The following is a 27,527-nucleotide window of genomic DNA, read 5'->3' as shown; positions in this document are numbered from 1 at the left end:
AAGAAGGCCAGAGTTCTACCTGTGTTGCATGCAGATTCCACCCTTCATGCCCTGTTTAAAGTATGAAAGTCATGCAAAGGTTGCTTTGATATCATCCCTCTTTCTATATAGTTATCCTCTGCATTTATCCTACATGTGTAGGCAAGACAGAAATCCTGAAGGATCGAAAGGGACACAAGAAGGAAGGAAATGTAAGAAAGTAACAGGCCGCAAACTCAAGTGCATGTACACGAACACAAGGAGCCTAAGGAATAAGATGGGTGAATTGGAAGCTATAGCACAAAAAGATAACCTTGACATCATCGGCATCACAGAAACATGGTGGAACGAGGAAAACGTCTGGAACACTGTGCTACCGGGATACAAGCTATACCGCAGAGACAGAGTAGGTCAAAAAGGTGGGCGTATTGCCCTATACATCAAAGAGGGAATTGAGTCTACTGGAGAAAACACGCCAGAAATGAACAATAAGGTAGAGTCTCTATGGACCAATATTCCGGGAACAAATGGAACGGAAACGAAGATCAGCATCTACTACCGACTCCCAGGGCAGTCCGAAGAAACAGATGGAGAAATGACAAACAAGATTAAATGCAACTGGAAGGGAGGCAACGCAGTTATCATGGGTGACTTCAATTATCCGGGGATATACTGGAACCTAGGCACCTCCGGCTGCAGTAGGGAGACCAAGTTCCTGGATGCTGTAGGCGATTGCTTCCTGGAACAACTTGTCAAGGAAAATACGAGAGGAAATGTAATTCTGGACTTAATTCTAAATGGACTATGCAAGGTGTAGAAGTAGAAGGGCACTGGGAAGCAGTGATTACAATATGATCCACTTCAACCTGGACACAGGGACAAAACATCGATCCAGAACGATGGCCACGGCACTGAACTTCCGAAAAGGGAATTACGAAGGGATGAGACTCATGGTGGGGAAGAAGATTAAGAAGAGGATAAGCACTGTAAAAATGCTAGAGCAAGCATGGTCTCTTTTTAAGGACAGTCACCAAGGCGCAAAATCTATATATACCGCATATCAACAAGGAATCCAAAAGGAAAAAGAACAAGGAACCGGCATGGCTCACTGTAACAGTGAAGGAAGCGATCAGAGACAAAAAGACTTTGTTTAAGGAATGGAAAAGGTCAAAAACGGACGAAAACTGGAAAAAACACAAACATCAAAGCAGGTACCATAAGATGGTAAGAGGGGCTAAAAGAGACTACGAGGAAAAAATAGCCAAGGAAGCAAAAAACTTCAATCCGTTCTTTCAATATATTAAGGGGAAATGACCCGCGAAGGAAGCGGTGGGGGTCGTTGGATAACCATGGAATAAAGGGAGTGCTAAAGGAGGACAAAGCCATCGCCAACAAACTGAACACATTTTTTACGTCTGTATTTACCGAAGAGGATATACACAACTTACCGGAAGCCGACAGGCTATACACAAGAAACGAAGATGGGAAACTGACAGGGTTGACGGTCAGTCTAGAAGAGGTATACAGGCAGATTGATAGGTTTAAAAACAATAAATCCCCAGGACTAGATGGCATCCATCCGAGGGTAATCAAGGAACTGAAAGGGGCTATAGCTGAACTGCTCCAACTAATAGCCAATCTGTCGATCAAATCAGGAAGAATCTGGAAGACTGGAAAGTGGCGAATGTTACACCGATCTTCAAGAAAGGTTCGAGGTGAGAGCCGGGAAACTACAGACCAGTGAGTCTGACCTTGGTACCGGGAAAGATGGTAGAGGCGCTGATAAAGGACCGCATCATTGATCACCTTGACAAACATGATCTGATGAGGACCAGCCAGCACAGCATTAGCAAAGGAAGATCTTGCTTGATGAACTTGCTGCACTTCTTCGAGGGAGTAAACAGGCAGATAGACAAGGGTGACCCGGTCGACATTGTATATCTGGATTTTTAGAAGGCATTCGACAAGGTCCTGCATGAACGACTACTTCGAAAAATTGCGAGCCATGTAATCGAAGGTGAAATACTCACGTGGATTAAAACTGGTTGGTGGATAGGAAACAGAAAGTGGGGGTAAATGGACAATACTTGGACTGGAAAAGCGTCACGAGTGGAATGCTGCAGGGTTCAGTGCTTGGACCCGTGCTCTTCAACATATTTATAAACGACCTGGAAATTGGTACGACGAGCAAGGTGATTAAATTTGCAGAGTAGTGAAGATACAGGATTGCAAAGACCCACAACGTGACAAAAACATGCTTGAGAAATGGGCTGCGACATGGCAAATGAGGTTTAACTTAGATAAGTGTAAGGTGATGCATGTTGGTAACAAAAATCTTATATACAAATACAGGATGTCCAGTGCAGTACTCGGAGAGACCCCCCAGTAAAGAAACTGGCCGAGAAGTCAATGAAGCCATTCGAGCAATGTGCGGCGGCAGAGAAAAAGGGCAAACAGAATGCTAGGAATGATTAAGAAAGGAATCACGAACAGATCGGAGAAGATTATCATGCCGCTGTACCGGGCCATGGTACGCCCCCACCTGGAATACTGCATCCAGCACTGGTCGCCGTACATGAAGAAGGACACAGTACTACTCAAAAGGGTCCAGAGAAGAGCGAATAAAATGGTTAAGGGGCTGGAGGAGTTGCCGTACAGTGAGAGATTAGAGAAACCTGGCCTCTTCTCCCTTGAAAAGAGGAGACTGAGAGGGTACATGATCAAAACGTTCAAGATAATGAAGGGAATAGACTTAGTAGATAACGACAGGTTGTTCACCCTCTCCAAGGTAGAGAGAACAAGAGGACACTCTCTAAAGTTAAAAAGGGATAGATTCCGTACGAACGTAAGGAAGTTCTTCTTCACCCAGAGAATGGTAGAAAACTGGAACGCTCTTCTGGAGGCTGTTAAATGGGAAAACACCCTACAGGGATTCAAGATAAAGTTAGACAAGTTCCTGCTGAACCAGAACATACGCAGGTAAGGCTAAACTCAGTTAGGGCACTCCGGGTAAGCGCACTGTTGGGCACAATGGACCATTGGTCTGACCCAGCAGCGGCAATTCTTATGTTCTTATAGACACAACTTCAAATCCATTTCTAAGAAAAATACTCATTACTTTTAAATTTGTTAAATTTGTTACTAAATGTTTAGCAAAACCTATCAGCAAAATGATTTTATTTACAAACCATGCAATTTAATTACTGAAAACTGCATTTTCTTAGTACCTATCAAATTTCTCTATCCAAAAATTAAAACAGTGAAAAAACAGTTATTGTATTTGAAAGAATAAAGTAATACCTGTTTAAAAAGTTGCAGCTGTATTGCATTTTGTAGGAATTGCCTCATGGCACTAGATCGATGAGATACAAAAGTCTCTTCACAAAATGTTATTGGCTCCTCCTATAAAATAAAACCAATAGAAATAGTAAGATAAACCTTTTTTTTATGAGAAGTTAATCTTTGTCTATGAAAAGGAGAAACAAAAATGAAGTTCTCATAACCATGACTAATTTTTTTAAAGAATGTTTAATGAAAAACTAGAATAATGGTCAAGTGGTCCCGAATAATGTATGACATGATAACTTCAGGGATTAGTAGAAGGCTGCTGTGTCATTCATTTCCATTTGGCTCAGTTCAGCAGTGACTAAAGTCAATATCATCTGAAGCCACCTGTAAAGTAAGTTGGTAGCATTAATGCACACACCTTCCTCTGATTTGGTGCCATCATTACTAAAAAAAAAAGCTCCACCATTACTACTCTGCACTAATTGGCAGAATTATTGGCAGTCGTAATGGGAGTACCAAAAGCAGCACAGGAATAGAGAATGGATTATAATCCTTCCATCTATTCACAGTCCAGAAATCATTTGCTGTCATGCAAAACTTAAGGCAAATCCAAAAATTATTTGACAGAAAACAATTCCAGCTACTGGTCCAATCCCTAGTCCTAGGACTTCTAGACTACTACAACATCCTCTATCTTCCCTGCCCCGCAGTCATGATAAACAACTACAAACAGTATAAAACACAGCTCTCAGACTAATCTGTTCACTGAATAAATACGACCACATCACCGCCGCATACCTAGACTCACACTGGCTCCCAATACAAGCAAGAATACTATTCAAATTTTACTGTCTACTATTCAAAGCCATGAATGGGGCCAGCCCAACCTACTTGATCAACCGCCTTACCTGAATTAACATAACCAGGCAAAGGAGAACCCAGACACCATTCACTCACCCCCAATCAGAGACATACAGCGCAAGAAAATGTACGATGGCCTACTTGCCATTCAGGCAGAAAACACAACATGCAATTAAACTCTGGAATTCATTGCCGGAGAATATGGTCAAATCAGTTATCTAAGCAGGGTTTAAAAAAAGTTTGGATAATTTCCTAAAAGAGAAGTCTATAGGTCATTATTGAGATGGCTTGGGTAAATCGGTGTCAGGTCAAAAGCGCGCCAGGATAAAGGCGCGCCCAGACAATTGAGCGCAGCGCGCACCGCCGCACCGCTCTAAATTACTGTTTTTAGCACTCCGACGGGGGTGTGTGGGGGGAACCCCCCACTTTACTTAATAGACATCGTGCCGTGTTGTGGGGGGGTGGGGGGTTGTAACCCCCCACATTTTACTGAAAACTTCACTTTTTCCCTGTTTTTAGGGAAAAAGTTCAGTTTACAGTAAAATGTGGAGGGTTACAACCCCCCAAACCTCCCATAACGCCGGCGCAATTTCTATTAAGTAAACTGGGGGGGGTTCCCCAACAAAACCCCCCATCGGAGCCCCTAAAAACTGTAATTTAGAGTGGCGCGGCGGCACGCGCTTTAGTCTTTCGCGCCTTTGTCTATGAACCAGTAAATCCACTGCTTATTTGTAGGATAAGCAGCATAAAATCTGTTTTACTACTTGGGATCTAGCTAGGTACTTGGAATCTGGATTAGTCACTGTTGGAAGCAGAATACTGGAATTGATAGACCTTTGTGTGTCCAAGTGTGGGAAGAGAAGAAGTAAAATGTTGGACTGTGTGTAGGAGGGAAGGTGAAGATAAAATGATGCATTATGCATGGGTGTGGGAGTGAGGGGTGGGGTGGGGAGGGGATGGGAGAGAAGAAGGTAAAATGTTGCACATGTATGGGTGTGAAGGTTGGATAGAATGTAAAATGCTGCACATGTTGGGAGGGGGGGGGGGGGGAGGAGGGGGAGGGATTTCTTGACAGGTTTAGTGTTGCCAGAAAAAAAAAAGGTTGAAAATCTCTGCTATAGATCCTCAGTACATTTTTATACTTTTATTCCCATCTTTACATCCCTGGCCTTGCTGTTCCTATTTTCTTCAGTACTCTGTAAAACACAAAAATAGAAAGGATTTACAGTACATTTCCCAAAGCAGATACATCCTAATGCTTACAAATTGTTAAATAATATTTTTATTTTCTACCTTTGTTGTCTGGGTATTTTATTTTTCTTATTGGGCTGGTCCCTGCCTTTTTCCTCTTTTCTTGTATCAGACTTCTTTCCAAAATTATTTTCTAGATTTTGTCATCTCTTCATCATCTTTTCCTTTTTTATATCTGTCTGCCACTGCTTTCTTTTTATTTTACGCTTTTCTGTTTTCTGCTGCGGATTTGATTTTACCCTCATTTCTCCCACCTTAGACTCCTTCTGGAAATTAAAACTCTATGCTAGTAGCTTGTTAATATTATTATAATGCATCTCTGTCTACAATGGATAAATACTGCAGGATATAAAGATAAGAGCATATTGATTTCCTAGACTACTTGCTGATTGGTCAGATATAAATATGGAATCTCTCTAGTCACTTCTGAAATCATGCTGAGTAGTTCAGAGAACTGCTGTACTTTTGAGAAAAGTGTGTTTTTAGCTGTCAATGTCCTTTCCCTAAAGACTATCCTCTACTCTGTGCCTATGTGAAACATATTCTGGGTATAGGTTTCTGTAGATTTGTTTTAAAGAAAAAATCTACCTCTCAGACATATTGTATAGTGCTGCTTCTCAAAGTAATCATAAATTAAGTTAACCATAGAAAACACCACAGCATTACAAACCCAGTAAGACATAACACATAGCAATGCCACTTTTGCACTTCTTCCTAACACTAATATATCTAAAAAAAACAGTATTGTCCCCCGTTTTACCATATTGGCAATTTTTTCTTCCATTTGTATCTTTACTTTCCTGACTACTCGAGCAGCCTCTCTTAACTTTTCCAGATTTTTTTTGCTTGTCTTCCTCTTTCTGTGATCTTTTGTAGTTTATGAAAGCTAATCTCTTTTTCCTTACCTATCAGCTACTACTTTTGAGAACCAAAGCGGCCTTTTTTCCTCTTACTTTTACTTACTTTCCTTACAAAATGGTTTGTTGCCCTTTCAATAGTTCCTTTCAGTTTTGTCCACTACTTTCCCACTTTTTCCAGATATTTCCATCCAGACAACAATTCCTCGATGTTATCCCCTATCTGAACAAAGTTTTAAAAAAATATTTAGAGTCTTTGCTTTTGAATGAGCCCTCTGTACACCTGTCTTTATATTAAACCACACCATGTGGTGATCACTGGATGCCAGATGATCACCCAATGTTACATCAGAAACACTTTCCCCGTTTATAAGAACTAAATCCAGTATGGTCCCATCCTGCATGGATTCCATTATAAACTGTTAGAACAGTTCTCCTTGTACAGAATCCAGGATTGCCCTACTTCTAGAAGACCCCGCAATAGGGATATCTCAATCAACATCTGGCATGTTAAAATCATCTATAAGTAATACTTCCCCTTTTACGGCTATATTCTAAATGTCTACTATTAAATTTCTGTCCACTTCTTCAGTCTGTAAAGGAGGCCTGTATAGCACACGAATGTAAATAATTTTTCCATTCCCACTTTCCAGATTTAGCCACAGTGCCTCTTCTCTACCCTGCAGATCCTGAAATTGTGTGGCTTTAATATGACCTTTAACATATAATGGCACTCCTTCTCCTCCTTTTCTTCCTACCCTGTCTTTCCTGAACAGATTATAGCCCAGTATAACTATATCCTAGTCATGGTTCTCCGTGAACCACGTCTCTGTGATTGTCACTAAATCCAACTCAGCCTCTAGATCCAGAACCTTGTTTCTCATACTTTGAGTATTAGTATATACTGCTTTCCAGATATTGCCCCCTTTTCCCTTTTGTGTAGAGGTATTTAGTGATTCACTTACTTGAGGGCTTTGACCACCTTACCTCAATGATTCTATTTAAGGCCCTCTTCAGTAGGTTAGCCAGTCTGCTGCTGAAGACACTTCTTCCCTTCTTTGATAGATGCACACCATCCCTGCTCAGCAGCTCTTGGAAAATCATCCCATGGTCCAGGAAGCTGAAACACTCTCGATGACACCATCCATTCAACCATGTATTTATTTCCAGGATGTGAGCAACTCTGTCCTGGCCTTTATCCTCAACAGGGAGGATCAATGAAAATACCACCTGTACGCAAGACTGCTTCAACTTCTCTATCAGAGCCACAAAGTCACTTTTGATACATTCGGAGGGGTACCTAGCAGTATCATTAGTGCCAACATGGAATAGCAGGATCTGTTGATAGTCACAGTTTGATGAGTCTCGGCAAGCTCTCCATAACATCTTGGATTTTGGCAACAGGCAGACATCATACCTCCTGGAACATCATGTCTGGTTTGCAAATGGATGCCTCTGTACCTCTCAGAAGGGAATCACCAACTACCACTACCTTAAGCCTCCTATTGGTCATGGAACCAGCAACTTTGGGGATTTTGAGTTTTGGTCCTTCTCCCTGGGATGCTCTCATCTCCTCCACTTCCAGGGCTGTGTACTGGTTCTTCAGTTCAAGGGCAGGTAGAGTCACAGGACCAATCTTGCAGGGTTCCATAATCTGAGTCTAGCTGTCCTCCCTTAGCACGGCCTCTTCTTCCTCTTGCTGATAATCTTTGATGCCTCATGAAGCATTTAATCAATGTACTTCTCATTCTCACAGATGCTTCTCAGTCTTGCCACCTCCTCTCTTAATTCCTTTACTTCCTTCATAAGGGATTTAAGCTGGAGACAGCTTGCACATGGAACCACTCTCTTTGTTTGGGTAATATATTCTGTCTGCACAGAGACAGAAGCTGTAACCTGAACAGCAGCTTTGGTGATGTGATGTTTCCCAGCCATACGGTGGTTGCAGAAGTGCTCATTTTCCCAATTTTGAATGCTAGCAGGTAAGAAATTCCAATGAAGTTTTTATTCTTTTTAGCAGTTCCTCACTCAGCACCTCTTTGGCAAGTTTTAAGTTTAATTTTATTTTAATATACCGCTTATCTATCAGTCTAAGCGGTGTACATACAAAGTGAAAAAGTAAAACAAAATTACAAAATGGGGCAGATAAATACAAACGATAGACATAGACTTTCTACAGGAGGGAGGAGGGGATACTAGTTACATTAGTTTCCTATGAAAAGCTATGAATAGAAAAAAAAAGAGGGAGACAGTAGGAGGGGAGAACGGACTAAGTTTTAAATGGTGATTTATGTAGTAAAAGTATCGTTAAACAGAAATGTTCTAAGGTTGGATTTGAACTTTGCTAAGCAGTCTTCTTTTCTAAGGTAATGAGGTAGGGTGTTCCATGACCCATGCAATGGGAATAGCATGCAATAGAAGAAGAGGAAGCTTCTGAATGGGACAGAAGAAAGCAGGAAGTAATGTGCACTTAATTCTTCTAAGGAGAAGACAGTGACTCGACAGGTGTACCTGCCTCAGGAGATGACAATGTTAACTGCCAAGCTATATTGTATAAATACCCAGGATCCATATCTCTTCTGTTCATGGGGAATCAAAGCCCACTACTCTATGCAGTCTGAGACTCAGCTGGTACTAAGGAGCTTGTGGTAAGAGGGACTCACTGTTGCCTGGAGGTCAAGGGACTAAGAATGTGATTGTTGGGGACAAAATGGGGCAATGGAGACAGAGGGAGAGATTGCGGTGGACAGGGTGTGGAACCTGAATGAGGATGACTACTGGGGGCAGGGTGAGGAGTTGAGAGAGAGAGGGGAACAGAAGGAGCAAGTGTTGGGGACAAAGTTGGATTGTTTACAGCCCCGTTCGGTCAAAAGTAGTCCCCACTTAAAAATCAGTGAGGACCACTGACTTAACAGTATGCTTAATTTCTATATCAATTATCTCATAAATAATTCTATCAGATATTTTCAACTCTATCATATGAAAAATATATTAAAATTCTTAATCATATATCTCAAGTATAACTCCACCTCAGGAAAAAAGAAACATAGAAAAAGCAAAAACTTCAAAATATTATTTGGATCCCCAAAAAAGTTTTATCCACAGAGTTACTTTAATTCAAAATAGTGGAAAGACAGAGAGAGAGAGATGATAGGTATAGATGAAAACATCAAACACCACGTCACATGGGAGCTAAGGGCACAAATTATGATTCTATGAAAGAGGATCAGTTAAGGTGTTAAAAATTCTGAAACTTTATCTGACAAGGGTAGCCAGTTTCCCCATAGGGAAGATACAATTACCAGAGCTACTTTACACAGAGGAAATTTCCGAACCTTGTACAACAGTTGATTAGTCAACAAAACTTAAAATCACAAAATCAACTATTTTCAGATAAAGGGAAGGAGAGGAGGATTATTAGTACATTATTAAATTCATTTAAGATTTGAAGCAGCAACCTAGTTCCAAACTAGATATTTTCCAGTGATATAAAGAAACCAGCATGGGAACCCCATCTATTTTAATATGTATATTTGTTTTCTCTTTCCTCTTTTTACCGTACGACATATACATTAATAATTATAAAACCACTGATAACAAACATAACAAAAACAGTCATACATAAAAGGGAGTCTTTCATTAAAGTCTGCCATATTTTTGCACTTAGTGTACTTTAACAGTAAAATTTAAAACACACTAAGTACAAAAGGTGTGCACTAATTGTTGGGAGCATGCCCATTATGTCCTTTGCAATTAATGCACTAGCATGTGCAAATCTGGTTGCAATTTGCACAGGTGCTCTTAGCCCCACCTATTGAGGAGGCACTACCTGTACCTGTATTAATTGTAACCTGAACTATAGCTATCTGATGCTAGGTTGTATGTTAGAAATCACTGCCCAGGAAAAGGATCAAGGTATCATTGTTGAGGATAAGCTGAAATCCTCAGCTCAATGTGTGGCGGCTGCTAAGAAAGCAAATAGAATGTTAGGAAGTATCAGGAAAGGAATGGAAAACAAAGATGAAAATGTTATAATGCTCTTGTATCGTTCTATGGTACGGCCGCACCACAAATACAGTGTGCAGTTCTGGTCACCATATCTCAAAAAAGATACAGCGGAATTAGAAAAGGAGAAGGGCAATGAAAATGATAAAAGGGAAGGGACGACTTCCCTATGAGGAAAAGCTAAAGTGGCTAGGTCTCTTTAGCTTGGAGAAGAGAGAGCTCAGTGGGGATGTGATAAACATAGAATATGACGGCAGAAAAGGGCTATAGCCCATCAAGTCTGCCCACTCCAATGACCCACCCCCCTGACTTTACTCCCTTAGGGATCCCAAGTGAATGTCCCATTTTCTCTTAAAATCTGACACGCTGCTGGCCTTAATCACCTGCAGAGGTAGACTGTTCCAATGATCGACCACCCTTTCTGTGAAGAAGTATTTCCTGGAATCACCTCGAAATTTCCCTCCCCTGATTTTCAGTGGATGCCCTCTGGTGGTCGAATGACCTATAGGACAGAAGATTTCATCTTCCACTTCGATACGGCCCGTGACATATTTGAACGTCTCAATCATGTCCCCCCTCTCTCTTCGCTCCTCTAGTGAGTACAGCTGTAACTTATTTAGCCTTTCTTTATACGTGAGATCTCTGAGTCCCGAGACCAGCCTGGTGGCCATTCGCTGAACCGACTCAATTCGCCGCACATCTTTCCGGTAGTGTGGCCTCCAGAATTGAACACAATACTCCAAATGAGGTCTCACCATGGATCTGTACAGTGGCATCATCACTTCAGGTCTCCTGCTGACAAAACCCCTACGGATACAACCCATCATTTGCCTTGCCTTGGAGGAAGCCTTTTCCACTTGATTGGCAGCTTTCATGTCATCACTAATGATCACCCCTAAATCACGTTCCGCCGTGGTCCTAGCCAAGGTCTCACCATTTAGTGTGTAAGTTCTGCATGGATTTCCCTTACCCAGGTGCATTACTTTACACTTTTTAGCATTAAAGCATAGCTGCCAAGTCGATGACCACTGTTCCAGCAGTAGTAGGTCCTGCATCATACTGTCAGGCAAAATGCCTTTGCCTACTATGTTTATAAAATAATGAGTGGTATGGAAAAGGTAGATGTGAATCACTTGTTCACTCTTTGCCAAAATACTAGGGACTAGGGGGCATGTGATGAAGCTACTAGGTAGTAGATTTAAAACAAACTGGAGAAAATATTTTTTCACACATGTAAATAAACTCTGGAATTTGTTGCTGGAGAATGTGTTGAAACCAGTTAGTTTAGTGGGGTTTAAAAAAGATTTGGTTAATTTTCTAAAAGAGAAGTATATAGGCTATTATTGAGATGGCTTGGGGAAATCTACTGATTATTCCTAGGACAAGCAGCATAAAATCTGTTTTATTACTTGGGCTCTAGCTAAGTACTTGGGATCTGGGTTGGCAACTGTTGGAAACAGGATACTAGGCTTGATGGACCTTTGGCCTGTCTCAGTATGGCAATTCTTATGTAACCAGTATTACATGTGCTAGTGTGCTAATTGCAGTGGATATGCTGGGCATGCTGACTGCATTATGCAGAAGCAAACAAAACAAAACTGCAGACTGTGTACAAGATGCAGGCAAATTTTAATATGAGAAGAACACAATATATAAAACCCTTTTACCAATAAAGGGACCCGACACAGTCCGTGTTTCGGACAAACCTTCGTCAGGGGTCCATGGTAAAATAGGGGGGCTAAAAAAGCATTATGCAGACCAGGCTCTGCTTTTGCCTAGGGTTACCAGACATCTGGATTTACCAGGATATGTCCTCTTTTTAGAGGACTGTCCAGGCATCTGGATGGGTTTTCAAAACCCAGTACTTTGTCCAGTTTTTAAAAACCATTGAACTCGGGCCATGATTGGACAGCATCTGCTCATGCATGGATGGAATGTAATAATGTCACACGAATACACATGACATCATCACATTGCATCTGCACATGTGCAGATGCCTTACAAAAGTGGCTCCAAAGAGATGGGGGTTTGTGTGGGTCCAGGGATGGGGGCAAAATGGGGCAGGGCTATGCATGGAACAGGGCAGTACTGTGGGCAGAACAGGGTGGAGCCATGTGTCCTCTTTTTTTAAAGACAAAATCTGGCAACCCTACTCATGACAGGACTAGTTCCCACCTCCTAAATTAAAATGTAGTTAACGCACGATTTAGCATGCACATACCACCTCAGTGACAGTTATGCAGTTAGTTAATGCAACAAATTAATTCATGTTTTAACTGCTTAGCACACTTTAGCAGCATAGCCCCAAAGTATTACCTGGACAAATCTTAGCATTTTGATATACATAAATGAACAAATATTTTCCAAAAACAGAGAGACTATAGATCTAGAGGAAATGAAACAAAGCTGCAAGGAGAAGGCAGGGACTGAGAGAAACATCATGAGGGTAAGGATGTCTGGAATGCTCTTCCATGGAGGTAGTATATTATAATTTTTCTCTTCTTTTCAGACTCTTTTTCTTTCTATTGTATTTGGTTCCTCTTACAGTTACTTGGATTCCTCTCCTTTCTTTCTCTTCCCTCCTTTTTTATCATTTCTCTTCCATTCTCCCCAACCTCTCACCCTTTTCCCCATCCCTTTTCTCCCTCGCTCTTTCAAACTTCTTTCTCTTTTCCCTTATACCTCTCTCCATCTTCTCAATCCCTGGCCAGTCCTTCATTCCCTCTTTTTCTTATCCTTTCCTTAGACTGATCCTCTTTCTCCTTCTCTAAGCTAATCCTCTTTCCCAGCAGGCAAAAGGTAGACAGTAATGCTTCATGCTTAACGTGACCATTTATTTTTTTCATCAAAACGGGACATCTATTAATATTCAGCCCCACCCCAATCCTGCCCTAGCCTCACCCCCAATCCTGCCCTAGCCCTGTCCACAAGTTCTTCCATTCATTTTTCATGTACACACAATATCTTATTAATTCATAATGGTAAACATAAATTTTTTTTAAAAAAAGACAAAGCACACTGTACGCAGAGAAAATGTTAATTATTTACGAGTTTTGGTTTTTTTCAAAGATGTCAAGGCAGATTACTTTAAAATATGCAATGTCACCTCAGTAACTATAGAAAAATAGACAAATATAGTGCAAAATATAGACAGTAGATATAAATTCTCAAAATGGACACATTTTGATCACTAAATTTAAAATAAAATAATTTTCCCTACCTTTGTTGTCTGGTGATTTCATGAGTCTCTGGTTGCACTTCCTTCTGACTGTGCATCCAATCTTTCTTTCTTTCGCATCCAACATTTCTTTCACAATCCAGCCCCATTGCCTTTGGGTCCAGGTCTCTCTCTCTTTTCCCTCTGTTACCCTCCCCAATCCAGTGTCAGTTCTTATTTGTACCTTTGTTCCAGGTCTCCCTCTCTCTCTCCTCTGTTATGATCTTAAATCTCTCTGTTCTTCCCCAGGGTCTCTCCCCCTCTGTCTGAACCTCCCATAGTCCTGCATCTGCTCCTGTCTTTCCCCTTTGGTCCAGGACTTTCTCTCTCTAGTCTTTCTAATCTGCTTACAACCCCCCCCCCTTTCTCTGCCTCTTTCTCGCCTTCCTTCCTCCTTCCCTCCCTCCCAGCAGATTTTAGCATATCTCTCTCCTCCTTTTCTCCCCTTAGTTCTGATATCTGTCTCCTTCCTCTTTTCCTCCTCCCAGGTCTGGTATCTGTCTCCTCCCCTTCCCCCATGCTTAGGCATCTCTCTCTCCGCTCCCTTCCTCCTGTTCTTCCTTCTCAATTTATTTTCTGCCTCTATCTAAATTCTTTCTTACTATTCAGTCCTCAATTTCCCTCTTTCATTGTGTCTACCTATAGTTTACCACCTCATTCCCTCACCCCTTCCAGTATCTAACTCTATCCTCTTCCCTCAATCCAGCATGTGCACTTTTTTCTTGCTCCCCCTCTCCCTCCACTTCCATTCAGTCTGCCCCCATCTCCCTCACACTTCCATTCAGTGTCTGTCCCTCCTCTCCCCCACACTTCCATTCAGCGTCTGTCCCTCCTCTCTCCCACACTTCCAATCAGTGTCTGTCCCCCTCTCTCTATCCCTTCCATCTACTGAGATGGCTTGGGGAAATCTACTGATTACTCCTAGGACAAGCAGCATAAAATCTGTTTTACTACTTGGGCTCTAGCTAAGTACTTGGGATCTGGGTTGGCAACTGTTGGAAACAGGATACTAGGCTTGATGGACCTTTGGCCTGTCTCAGTATGGCAATTCCATTCTCTGCCCTTTCCATCCAGTGTCCGCTCTCTCTCGCTCTCTCTCTTCCATATGGTATCTTCCTTCTTTCTATGCTCCTTCCATAAACTGTCTCCTTTGTACATGATTCATTTCAGCTTTACCCCCCTCTCCATTTTTCTGTCTCCCTATGCTCTGGAATCTCTCTCTTCTCCTTTCCTTCCTTCCTTCCCACTCCACCCCATGGTCTGGCTTCTCTATCTCCTTCCCTTCCCTCCCCCCCATGCCCTGGCATCTCTCTTCCTCCATGCTCTGGCACCTCCTCTCCCTCCTTTCCCTCTGGTCTGGCATTTGTTTCCCGTCTCACCCCCCATGACCTGACATATTTCTCCTCTCTTCCCAACTCCCCCTCCATTATCTTGCATCTCCTTGCCTTCCTTTCTCTCCCTCCCTCCTTGCTTCCTTTCTCCATGGTCTGGTATCTCCTTTCCTTTCCCTCCCTCCCATGGACTTGGCATCTCTCATTCCTCTCCCTTTTTCTGTGTCAGCATGCCTCCTTATCTACCTATTACTCCAATATCCAGAACCTTTTTCTTCTTACTGTATCCACCCCGTGTCCAGCATCTCCCACCTGTCTTCCTACTCACTTCATGTCTGTTATTTCCCTTCACCCAACAACCTCCATGTCCAGCATCTTCCCATGTTCCTTTTTTTCTTCCTTATCATTCTAAAACTTTGGCGTGTCCGCCCTGCACCCCCTTTCCAAATAGGTCCCTTCTTTATCTCCCGAGTTTCCGCTGCTGCATCCCCCCTCCAACCCATAATACATTATCTTCTCCCCGAACATGGACCTGCAGTTGTTTACCCCGCAGAGCCTTCAAACGCTCCTTCCTAAGCAGAGCTTTGGCCTGCAACTGGCCGACAACGTCTGCCATCTTCCCACAATGCACTGCTCCCCCCAGGCCCCGCACAAACTATCACCGAGCCCTGCAGCTGCTGCGCTAAGGATCCGTCCTAGGGGACAGTGGAGAGGGCAGAACACATCGAATGGTGCCTGTGCAACAGGCACTGTCCCTACCCCATTAATGAAAGGGAAAGTCCGGAAAAAAGCACTGCAGCGTGCCGTGTTTGGTTAATTCTTGCATTAAGAGACAGAAAGGTCTGATCTAATGCATTTCAATGAATTTTCTGAGTTGTCCCTTAGCTTTATCACATATCTCTCTTTTTATTCTAAATCCTGATATTTCTATATACAGCCTTAATTCTGGCTTCTTTTTACCCTATTATACTAACCTTTAATCCGGCCCCTGCCTGTCCTGTTGGCCCCACACACATCTTCGGGATGCTGTCTCTGAAAACGGGACATTTTGGCATCCCAAAGCTGCATATGGGGACAACGGGACAGGGGATCTGAAAATGGGACAGTCCCATTCAAAATGGGACATATGGTCACCTTATTCATGCTGCATCTGCCTCCTTCAGCCGACTGGGCCAGATTCACAATTTAGCAATTCAAAGAATCATTTTAACCCTGCAGAAAGGGTGTTACAACTTGATGTGTCACCTCTCTCTTCTTTTTGCCCTGGATTACTGCAGGGAACAAAGAAGCTTGAGGGGCACATTCTGAGTGCAGACAGTTGTTACCCCTTGTTAATTTTCCGAAATTCTGCTGGAACTGGGGAATTGGCAAGGGTCACATTTACTCTCCTAATTGTACCTAGCAAATTCAAAGAGACTAGGGATTCTGATTATATGACCAATATATGTGGATCATTGATGCTGGTTCAACAGAGAAGTAAGACTATATTAATATGTATAATTAAATCAAATACTGTAACTACACATTAAAAAAAACACCAAAAATTTTCTGTTTCAATTTTTTTTTTTTTTTTGTGATGTACTCAGACCCATAACCAATATGCTACAGATTTAGCAAGGGTTACCATGGGATCATCATCATCACCGAACCACCCTCACTATAGAGAACTAGTTTTTAAGCCCGTTACATTAACAGATGCTAGAATAGATAATAATAATAATAACTTTATTCTTTTATACCACCATAACCAAAAGTTCTAGGTGGTTTACACTAAAAAGAGCTGGACAATCAGCGAAATACAATAATACAGTAAAAAATACAAATATTTGTAAAATAGAATTTCAATAATAAAACTCACTAAGTAATAAACTTATCTAACAAAGTGGTCTTAATTAATTTCTGAAAACTGCAATAGGATAACATAGCTTGCTGAATACATTTATCTAACCAAGATTGTTGCCTACCAGCTTGAAATGCTAGGGTCATATCTAAGAAGGTCTACACCCATTAATTTTTGGATAAGCAAATAAATAGAAGTTTCTAGTTTATCTTGATGGTCTATGCAACACAAAATGAGGAAAAAGGTAAGCTGGAGACAATCCCGATATCAGCTTAAAGCAGATACAGGAAAATTTGAATAATACTCTTGCTTCCAAAGGCACCAATGAAGTAAACGATAATATGGACTAATATGGTTACTCTTTTTTAAACCAAAAATCAATATAACAGCTGTATTCTGAATTACCCTTAATTTCCTTAGAATTTTTTGGCTGCTCCTAAATAGATGATGTTACAATAGTCTATAATAGATAAAACTAATGCCTGCACCAATAGTCTGAACAATAAAGGATCAAAATATTTTTTTATGGTTCTTAATTTCCACAATGTAAAAAAGCATTTTTGTACCACTAAGTTTGTGTGTTCTGCTAGTGTTAAATGTCGGTCTAGTGTGACTCCCAGAATTTTGATAGATTTAATAATCGGGTAGTCATGACCATTAAGATGAAGCAATGAGTTTGCTATTTTGTCGTTGGGACTAGCCAAGAAAAAAAAAAAGTTCTGTCTGTCTGTCTTTCTCTGTCTCTCTCCTCAGCTGTTCACCACCATCCCTTGCCTGCTCCTCCTGTCCAGCAGTAGCCCTTCTCCCTTCCTTTTAACTCCCCTGTGTCCGGCAGCACATCTTCCCTGCTCCCCCTGTACTGCAGTAGCCCTTCTACCTTCCTTTTACCTCCCCCCTGTCCAGCAGCACCTCTTCCCTGCTCCCCCTGTCCAGCAGCAGCCCTTCTCCCTTCCTTTAACCTCCCCCCTGCCAGGAGTAGCCTTGTAGTAATTTTTTTTCCTTACCTGCTCCCCCTGTCCAGCATCTGCTAGGCCGTGCAGCCTCGGCCTTTTGCTAGGCTGGCCCGACTCACAATATTGAAGTGGACTAGCCTAGTAAATGTTCCGCGGCTGCTTGAAGAGACCATGGCTGCTGCCGCTGCTGGTCTGGGAGTGAGAAGAAGAGGCGTCCCGGAAGCGACAGGAAAACAGCCAGCGTCGGAGATGGACGAAGAGGCATCCCGGCAGCCTGGAGGAAGTTGTGGAAAGCGCCGCACGCGCTGCAAACTGCCACAAGCCGTACGCATGCACGCGGCGCACGTGCTGCACACTGTAGTACTATACCATGTCTCTGCCACGGAGCTATGGATCACAGAGGCAGGGATCATGGCGTGTCATCTGCGCATGTGCAGTAAGGGTTTTATTATTATCGATGCTCTTCTTATTAGAAAAAATAGTTTGTGTATCTTATGTGAAGTCAGTGGCAGTTCCTCTAAAATTAAGGTTTTCCTTACTGTCTGTGAAATACAAGCTCATAAATCAAAATCACCCCCACACACAAAAAAAAAACTGTTCAGGACTCTTCACAACTCAAGTTTCGCATGCCCTGCTTCATCAGAAGGGGACGCTTGCTAAAATATACAAAAATAAAAAAATAAAACACATTTATTATACAACCTACACTCTAAACTACTACATCAGTTCCCTACATAACTTCCATATACAACTCTCATTTTATTTCTTATACCATATACTTGGCTAATACCTAGTTCAGGAGATCCAAATTACTTCACATTCCCACCTTCATCTGCATTCAATCTGCCATTGAAGGCTAACACTCTTTAACACTGGCAGCGTGAATAGTGATTGGCTCCAAACTGCCACTAATTTATTTATTTGTTTAAAAAATTTATAGCCTGGAAATCCTTCAATTCTAGGCAGATAACAATACAACATACATAATAAAATAACACACTTACATAATAATAAAATACCAGGCAATTAACATTAAAAACTATCACAATCAAAACAACTACAGACATTAGAGTAAACTCAGTCAAAAGACATATCAAGCATAAAATTGAAACCACAGATTATGACAGGAACACTTGTTTGAAAAGTCTAGTTTTTAACATCTTCCTTAACTGCAGTATCTCTGATAAACTTAACTTGTTCCAGTACAATACCCCTTGTATCGTCAGCATAGCCCTCCATTGCCCAGAGAGTCTCATCACACTCAAAGATGGCACATCCAGACACAGCTTGTCCATGGATCATAGCACCTGTGACGGTTGATAATACCGTAACAGAGACTAAAGTATCAACGGCCCTTCATCCTTCAAAAGCTTGAAGATCAAACACAAGATCTTAAATTTGACGTGTTCACTAATAGGCAGCCAGGGTAAATCGTGTAGAATGGGTGTAACATGATCAAACCTCAAGGTTTGCATGATTATATGTGCAGACGCGTTCTGCGCAACTTGTAGCGCCTGAACTACATATTTTGGCAGCCCAAGGTACATCTGGCCAATTTTGGATTTCCAATCTCGTTACAATTGAAATCATATTTCAGCATTCAAATCTTTCGGAACCAAAGTCTTCCAGGTAAAAATAAATTGTTGTTCACATTTCAATAAAATTTGGGACACACACATCTATTCTCAACGCGAGTAATTCATTTAAAGTGGTGAAAAGGGCAAGAAAAGAGCAATACATTGTTAGAGTGATTGGTTGTTTGTTCCATCAGCTCAGAAAGAAGGACACCCTCTTGTGCATATATTACCTTATTCAGCACAAGCATGTAAGATTTGTGACATGGTGGTTAAGTTCTGGCCAATCTTGGGGGTTCATCCTTAATTTGTTCAGCTACCCAAGTTCACTTATTGTCGGGGATCGAACCTGGGTGAAACGTTAAAACACAGGTGAAAATCTTAATCGATCCCTTTATGGGGGCAGTCATCGCCCATGTGGTTACTATGCTTATTGAAAACATGTTTTGATCTCAGGTTTTATTAATTTGCCTCATCAACCTGATAAATATTTTTTTGTATGTGAATATGGACTGTAACTCAAGCCAAGTAATTTATTGTGTGATTTGCCCTTGTGAAAAGTATTATATCGGGCATACTAAGAGATCAGTTAAATTGACAATTGTTGAACATCTCAGCAATATATACAGCTTAGACGAGTGCAAGCTCCACTTGTTTTGCATTGGTTGCAATTTGTTCACATTGAGTCTAAATTCAAATATATTGTGTTGTAGCAGATTAAGCTGGTGTGTGTGTATGGGGGTGTGATGTGTCCTAATTTTTACTGAAATGTGAACAATGGTTTATTTTTACCTAGTGGACTTTGGTTCCAAAGGTTTGAATACAGAAATAGAATGTTTTAGTTGTAACAGGACTGGAAGTCCGGGATTGGCCAATTTTGTTACATTAGTGGGAGTTTGGAGCCAATCATCAATCACGTAGCCAGTATTAAAGAGTGTTAGTATTAAAGAGTGTTAGCCTTCAACGGCAGACTGAACGCTGTTAAAGGTGGTGGGAATGTGAAATAATTTGGATTTCCTGACTTAGGTATTAGCCAAATATGTGGTATAAGAAATAGTATGAGAATTATGTGTGGAAATTATATAGGAATGTAGAAAATTGATGTAGTAGTTTAGAGAGTGTATGTTGTTTGATAAATGTTTTATGGGGTTTTTTTTTTTAATATTTTAGTAGACATGCCTTCCTGACGAAGCAGGACATGAGAAACTCGAGTTGGGGGAGTCCTGAACAGTTTTTTCTTGTGTGGGGGTGATTTTGATTTAAGAGATTGTATTGCACAGACAACAAGGAGAACCTGAAGTTTGGAGGAACTGCCATTGACATCACATAAGATAAGTACCCATAATATTTTTTTTCTAATAAAAAGAGCATTCTCTATAATAAGGGTGGTTCAAGGACTGTGAAGTGATGATGATTGGTAACCCTTGCTAAATCTGAAGCATATTGGTTATGGGTCTGAAAACATCATTAAAAAAAAAAATTGAAACAGTAAATTTTGATTCATTGCTTGTGTTTTTTCAATGTGTAGTATTTATGAACAAAGATTCATGAACAGCACAAGCATTTATTTAATATGCACCTAGTTTTTGATAATTAAATCAAATCCCTAAAACAGCTAAGAAGTCTGTTCTTTGAATGAAACCCTTAGAAACCATCTAAGGAAGCCCTTAGAAACTTTACATCTTGCAAAAGAATTTGTTTTATACCTACTGTAACCAGGACAACAAGCTTGAATGTTAATTTCAAAATACCTCCTATATACACTGCATTCTCCTAAGAGATTTGAGACAGGGTTGTGTTAGCTGACCAATCAAGCAAACTGACACGACCCTTTGGATTCTTATTTACAAAAATACTGAATGCCAGAGTGCCTATAGTATAAAGAAAAAGCTCACACCTCATTATAAACTCTGAAAACTGAAAAGAATATATGGAGGCAAAGAAATGCTTAATAAAAACTACAAAAGCTATACATAAACATAAAAAGGATATCTAACCACAACAGATTAATCAACCAATACTATGCCTTTAAAAAAATGGTGGAATCATCAGCTGTTCATGCTACAAAACCTATCTTTCTGCATCTACACTTCAAACAGATCATAAAGAACTTGGAGAAGATTCAGAGAACAACAATAATACTCAAAGGCTTTGGTAATATGATCCATAAGAATAGGTTGAAAAAGCTGAACCTATGAATATTTGGAAAGAGAAGACAGAGGTATTTCCCCACTGGCATTTATTTACTCCTATTACTTATTTAGACCCAGGATCTCAAAATGTACTTATCTTTATGGTATCTAACACCATTTCAATTTGTTCCCCTTACTGGTGCTTCTTATTCATACAATTTTGCAAAATCTCAAACTTCAATGAATATGTTGAAAAATTAGGATTTGCTGGCACTTGCACATGTAAAACTCCCATATGATGCCACTCTTTTTTTGAATGTGCATCTTTGTATAATGGCTGTTACTGCTGGATGTGCTGCCAGGTTCATAAGTCTTTTGTAAAATACTTAGGGAACTGTGAATGTACTCAACTGGATGCAGGGCCGGATTTTCCTATAGGCTTACTAGGCTTCAGCCTAGGGCCTCAAGATCCGTGTCACATTTTTTATAAAGGTTAGTACCAATAACATGTTTCATTTAACATATTGATATATATCACAGTAATTATGTATTTTATTATCTCTCATGTAATTTACAAACTTAAAAATGGGAGGTGAAAGGGCCTCATAAGTGGAATAGCCTAGGGCCTCTTTTCATCTAAATCCGGCCCTGACTGGATGTCCCAATTACTACCTAGAAATAATGGAAAAAAGTACCACTAAAGTAGTGCGAAAAGGATCCTCAGATTTTGCAGCACAAGCCAAATATCATCAGCTGACTTCAAAATAGCTCCATATTGTCAATTATTGATTCGTTTGCAAATAGTTAACAACTAACCAGTCCAGGATCAAGTGTGCATCTATCCAAAATATATGCAAATGTAAATCTTATAAAGCCAGATGATCTTTCTTTCAATCTCCCCAAACTCCAAAAAATGCCAGCACCAAACAAATCCTTTATACCGATGCGAAAGACCAATTTAAGTACAAAAGTATCTACCTGTAATCTAATATTGTTTGTTGCTACTGTGGAACCACTTCTTCATCCAACAGCTTTTTATGAATTTCTTACGCATTTTAGCCAAAGTCCTTCACAAAAAGTTTACTGAAGTGTGCTACTGTTATAGCCTGTACTAATACTGTTAATATGCTTTATTAGTAAATAGGTCCCACTGCATTAAATGAGATCCGCAGTAAATACTGTAATGTGTTTTAGTGCACAGTAAGATGGTCATGCCTTTTAATAAATCTAGCCTTAGATGGTACTTTTATAGAAGATTGCCTAAGCAATTCAGTAACAGGCATTACCACTCTGATACCAAATTAAGTGGATAGTGCACCTATTTTATAATGGCATTTTTGCATATAATTGTCATTATACTAGTGTACTGCTGGTATCAGTGCTCCTACATTTAGGTGTTAACATTGATGACAGCTCTACAGCAGTCATAAATCTGAGTAACTTCACAGCCAATATAAATTCTTGTATTTCTAAACTACAATCATGGTCATTTCAGGTTCAAATGAAGCTCAATGCAACAAAGACAAAACTATCATGGTTTGGTCCGGAAACTGAAAATCTGACATCTCCAGACACACTTAATTAAGAACATAAGCGGTGGTCCATCATGCCCAGCAGTCCGCCCACGAGGCAGCCCATCAGGTCCAGCCTGCATATTAATCCTCTATCTATACCCTTCAATCCCCTTTTCCTTCAGGAAATTGTCTAATCCCTTCTTGAACTCTGTCCTATCACACCATTCGGAAGCGCATTCCAGGTGTCCTATCACCCTCTGGGTAAAGAACTTCCTAGCATTGGCTCTGAATCTGTCCTCTCTTAATTTTTCCGAATGCCCTCTCGTTCTTGTAGTTTTCGAAAGTGTGAAGAATCTGTCCCTTTCCACTTTCTCTATGCCCTTCATGATCTTGTAAGTCTCTATCATGTCCCCTCTAAGTCTCCTCTTTTCCAGGGAAAAGAGCCCCAGTTTCTCTAATCTTTCAGCATATGAAAGGTTTTCCATACCTTTTATCAACCGTGTCACTCTTTTCTGGACCCTCTCGAGTATCGCCATATCCTTCTTAAGGTACGGCGACCAATATTGGAAGCAGTACTCCAGATGCGGGCACACCATCGCCCGATACAATGGCAGTATAACTTATTTTGTTCTGGTTGTAATACCTTTCTTGATAATACCCAGCATTCTATTCACTTTCTTAGAGGCCACTGCACACTGCACCGACGGCTTCATTGTCTTGTAATATTTTACATATTGAATCATCTTCTAGAGTTTTGGGTGTTGTTTTAGATTCCTCTCTCTCCTTCCAATGTCAGGTAAATTATCTCATTAAAAAATGCTTCTTCAGTCTTTGTACATTCAAAAAAGTTCGCCATCTGTTCCATTAAGATCATTTCACAATGTTGGTTCAAACTATCATTCTCACACAGTTGGATTACTGTAATTCCATTTATGTGGGATTAAGTAAAGGAAATGAGATATGGCTGCAGTTGGTTCAAAACACTGGAGCCAGATTGATTTTTGGAAAAATAAGTTTGAAGAAGCTACACTGGCTTTCTTTTCGATTGAGAGTCCAGTTTAAATGTGCCTGTATACAGTATAGTCTTTATAATCTTACATGGACTCTGTTCCGTTGATTTCCTTTTCTCTAAACAACAAGAGATCTTCAGGCACAAGAACAACCCATATTAAAAAAAACTCACTTATATATATATATATATATATATATATATATATGATTGTATTTTTGTTGCCCTTATTGAAAGTTTAAAAATGAACAAAGATTTTTGAAAAAAAACAAACAAAAACAAAACAACTCACTTATCCATCTTTAAAAGGAATAAAGTTTGTTAGTAAAATCTCTCATATGAGATCTTGTCTATCCCTTCAGATCTTTTGTAAAACCTTGAAAACAACTTGTTCCATTGTTTTTTAGGTAATAACTCCAATGAGTGTTAATGGATTCCTTTTGTAATATAATTATATAAACCGAATTGAGCTCCTAATTTTAGGAGATGATTCGGTATATAAGACTAAGGGCTCCTTTTACTAGCGTTTTTAGCGCACACAAACCATGCACTAAATGAAAAATACTAACGCAAGCTCTATGGAGGCGTTAGCGTCTAGAGCACGCTAAAACCGCTAGCGCACCTTAGTAAAAGGAGCCCTAAGAGTTAGATTAGATTTGATAAATGTTAGCACATAAATGTGACTTACAACTGTCTTTCAATCAACACGTCTCTTTGGCTGTCAAATTGTGCTTCTACTCCCTGCAAATGATTCATGTGCTACACTATTGTGCTCACTGGTTACCTTCAATCTAGATTGCTGTAATGTCCTTTCCAAAATTTCCTCAGCATCTTCAGACTGTTCAGAATACTGCTGTCTGCCTCCCGGTCCATACCCATAGATCAGACAGGGTTTCTCCTCTTCTGGCACACCACCAATCTGTTTCCTTTCACATCTGTTTTAAAATTCTTACCTTAGCCTATGAGGTCTTTTACACTGGAACCCCCTTCCTTTGTTTCCCCTCTTATTTTTCCTTATATTCCTTCCCATGCCCTGCACTCAACCACTGCCACTACTGTTCCTGTCTTGAATCAACGCATCAAGTCTGCTTTCTTCTGTGCTGCCCCTTTCATATGGGACTTCCTCCCTTTGGAGCTCCCTATCAAACAGTCCTGTCCAAGATTCAAGGCATCCTTGAAAGATCATTTGTTCTCCCTAGCTTTTCTTAATTCTAAAGAAGGGAGGAGGGTGGGGGGGAGGCATCCAGTTAATGCCTAGTCATTTTTCTGTCTGGCTTTTTGTTCTTCTTGTGGTTTCCTTTTATTTGTTCAAAAGTTGTAGCACCTTTCCTCTTCCTGATTTATATTGTAAACTGCTTTGATTTTTATATAAAAGGTAGTTAGTTAGTGGTTAAAGTTGCTGCCAAAGAACCCTGAGGTTATGCGTTCGAACCCAGCCTGTTCCCTGTGGCTCTGGGCAAGTCACTTACCGTATTTTCACGCATATAACGCGCGCGTTATACGCGTTTTTACCTACCGCGCATACCCCTCGCGCGTTATACGCGTGAGCGCGGTATACAAAATTTTTTTTACATAGTTCCCACCCCGCCCGATTCACCCCCCCCAGCAGGACCGCTCGCACCCCCACCCCGAACGACCGCTCGCACGCGCTCCCACCCGCACCCGCATTCACGATTGGAGCAAGAGGGAGCCCAAGCCCTCTTGCCCGGCCGACTCCCCAACTCCCCGACAATATCGGGCCAGGAGGGAGCCCAAACCCTCCTGGTCACGGCGACCCCCTACCCCCACCCCGCACTACATTACGGGCAGGAGGGATCCCAGGCCCTCCTGCCCTCGACGCAAACCCCCTCCCTCCAACGACCGCCCCCCCCAAGAACCTCCGACCGCCCCCCCAGCCGACTCGCGACCCCCCTGGCCAACCCCCACGACACCCCCACCCCCCTTCCCCGTACCTTTGGTAGTTGGCCGGACAGACGGGAGCCAAACCTGCCTGTCCGGCAGGCAGCCAACGACGGAATGAGGCCGGATTGGCCCATCCGTCCCAAAGCTCCGCCTACTGGTGGGGCCTAAGGCCCAACCCCACCATGTGCCTCAGGCCGCGCCCCCAGGTGGGACCTAAGGCTCCAGGGCCTATTCTGATTGGCCCACGCGCCTTAGGCCCCACCAGTAGGCGGAGCTTTGGGACGGATGGGCCAATCCGGCCTCATTCCGTCGTTGGCTGCCTGCCGGACAGGCGGATTTGGCTCCCGTCTGTCCCAACTACACAAAGGTACGGGGAAGGCGGGTGGGGGTCGGCCAGGGGGGTCGCGGGTCGGCTGGGGGGGCGGTCGGAGGTTCTTGGGGGGGCGGTCGTTGGAGGGCGAAAGGAGAGTCGGGGTGGCCAGAGGAGAGTCGGGGCGGGCAAAAGGACAGTCGGGCAGCATGCGCGGTATACCCGTGAGCGCGGTATACAAAATTTTTTGTACATAAAATTGTGGTTTCTGCGCGCTATACCCGTGTGCGCGTTTTACACGGGTGCGCGTTATCTGCGTGAAAATACGGTAACTCTCCATTGCCCCAGGTACCACAGTTAGACTGTGAGCCTGCCGGGAAAGAGGAAAAATACTTAAGAGGACCTGATTACTATTTTATGTATTGAAAACCACTGTGGGTGAATTCCTTCATGAAAAGGTGGGTAATAAATCCCAATAAATAAATAATTACCACTGTAAGAAGAATAATGGGCTGGATTGACCTATGGTCTGACCCAGAATGGAGATTCTTTTGTTCTTATGTTTTTAGTTCTACATTCACTCCCTGACCCTGGGAAAGCTTACACATATACATCCCAAATCTTATAACCTGTACCTAAAGTTAGGCACCAAGGCCCAGATTCTATAAAAGATGCCTATAGTTAAGCACCTAATTATTTTAAAAGCTTAATTGGTGCTGATAACAAGCAATTAGTACCTCATAACTGGCTTAAATTGAAATGAATTGGATGGTAGATGCCTAGTTCAAGGCACCTACCAGAAAGTAAGTGTGGTTAAGGGGAAGATTGTGGGCACGCTTGGCATGTAGGTGCCTGCTCTGCACTTAGGCACCTGTATTTAAGCACCTACGTTTTAGGTGCTGTTTATAGAATTGGGGCCCAATTGCACACATAAGTTATAGAATACTAGCACTTAGATGTTTTAAAACGGTATTCTATAATTTTAACATGCAATTTGCTTAGCAAGCAAATGCAAAGGGGTGTTCACATGAGGCAGTACATGGGTGGAGCATGGGTGTGTTCAACTATTTTAAGTTGCATGCAAAGGTGCCACATTTACATGTATGCATTTAAACCTAATACAGACATGCCTAAATGATGGCCCTTAAATTCTGACTTCATGATATTACTGTATAATTGAATCCGGGTTCCCAGATGTCATTTTAGAATTAGTGTTTAGCTTCTTGGCACCAATGTTTGGCACCCTTTATAGAATTGCTCCCATATTTCATAAAGTTAGGGACTGTGTTCCAAGCACCTAATTTTCCTCCCCTTTTATGAAACCACGTTTAGTGTTTTTTTATCGCTGGCCGCACCGGTACAAGTTTGGAGCTTTTATCCTCGCACCTGGTGATAAAAAATGCTAACGTGGCTTCCAAAAAAAAAAAAAGGGGGGGTGTTTATGCATGAACCTCAGTGAATTTTATGTGACTCCTTGATCATTTTAAAAACTATTCTTCATATT

General features: G+C 41.4%; 1 protein-coding gene across 4 annotated transcripts in view; it reads right to left on the bottom strand.

Moving 5' to 3' along the window:
- The window catches only part of DENND1A (DENN domain containing 1A), a 994,598-nt gene that overhangs the window by 206,222 nt on the left and 760,849 nt on the right, over nt 1-27,527 (bottom strand). For all 4 annotated transcript variants that reach the window (XM_033960659.1, XM_033960660.1, XM_033960661.1 and 1 more), the window contains one exon: nt 3,280-3,381. In XM_033960659.1, coding sequence (XP_033816550.1) covers nt 3,280-3,381 — 102 coding nt within the window. The remainder of the gene's footprint in view (nt 1-3,279; nt 3,382-27,527) is intronic.

Source organism: Geotrypetes seraphini, chromosome 10 (genome assembly GCF_902459505.1).
Source record: "Geotrypetes seraphini chromosome 10, aGeoSer1.1, whole genome shotgun sequence".
Taxonomy (NCBI): domain Eukaryota; kingdom Metazoa; phylum Chordata; class Amphibia; order Gymnophiona; family Dermophiidae; genus Geotrypetes; species Geotrypetes seraphini.
The sequence above is the reverse complement of the archived record's forward strand: the minus strand, read 5'-3'. Positions and strand labels throughout refer to the sequence as shown.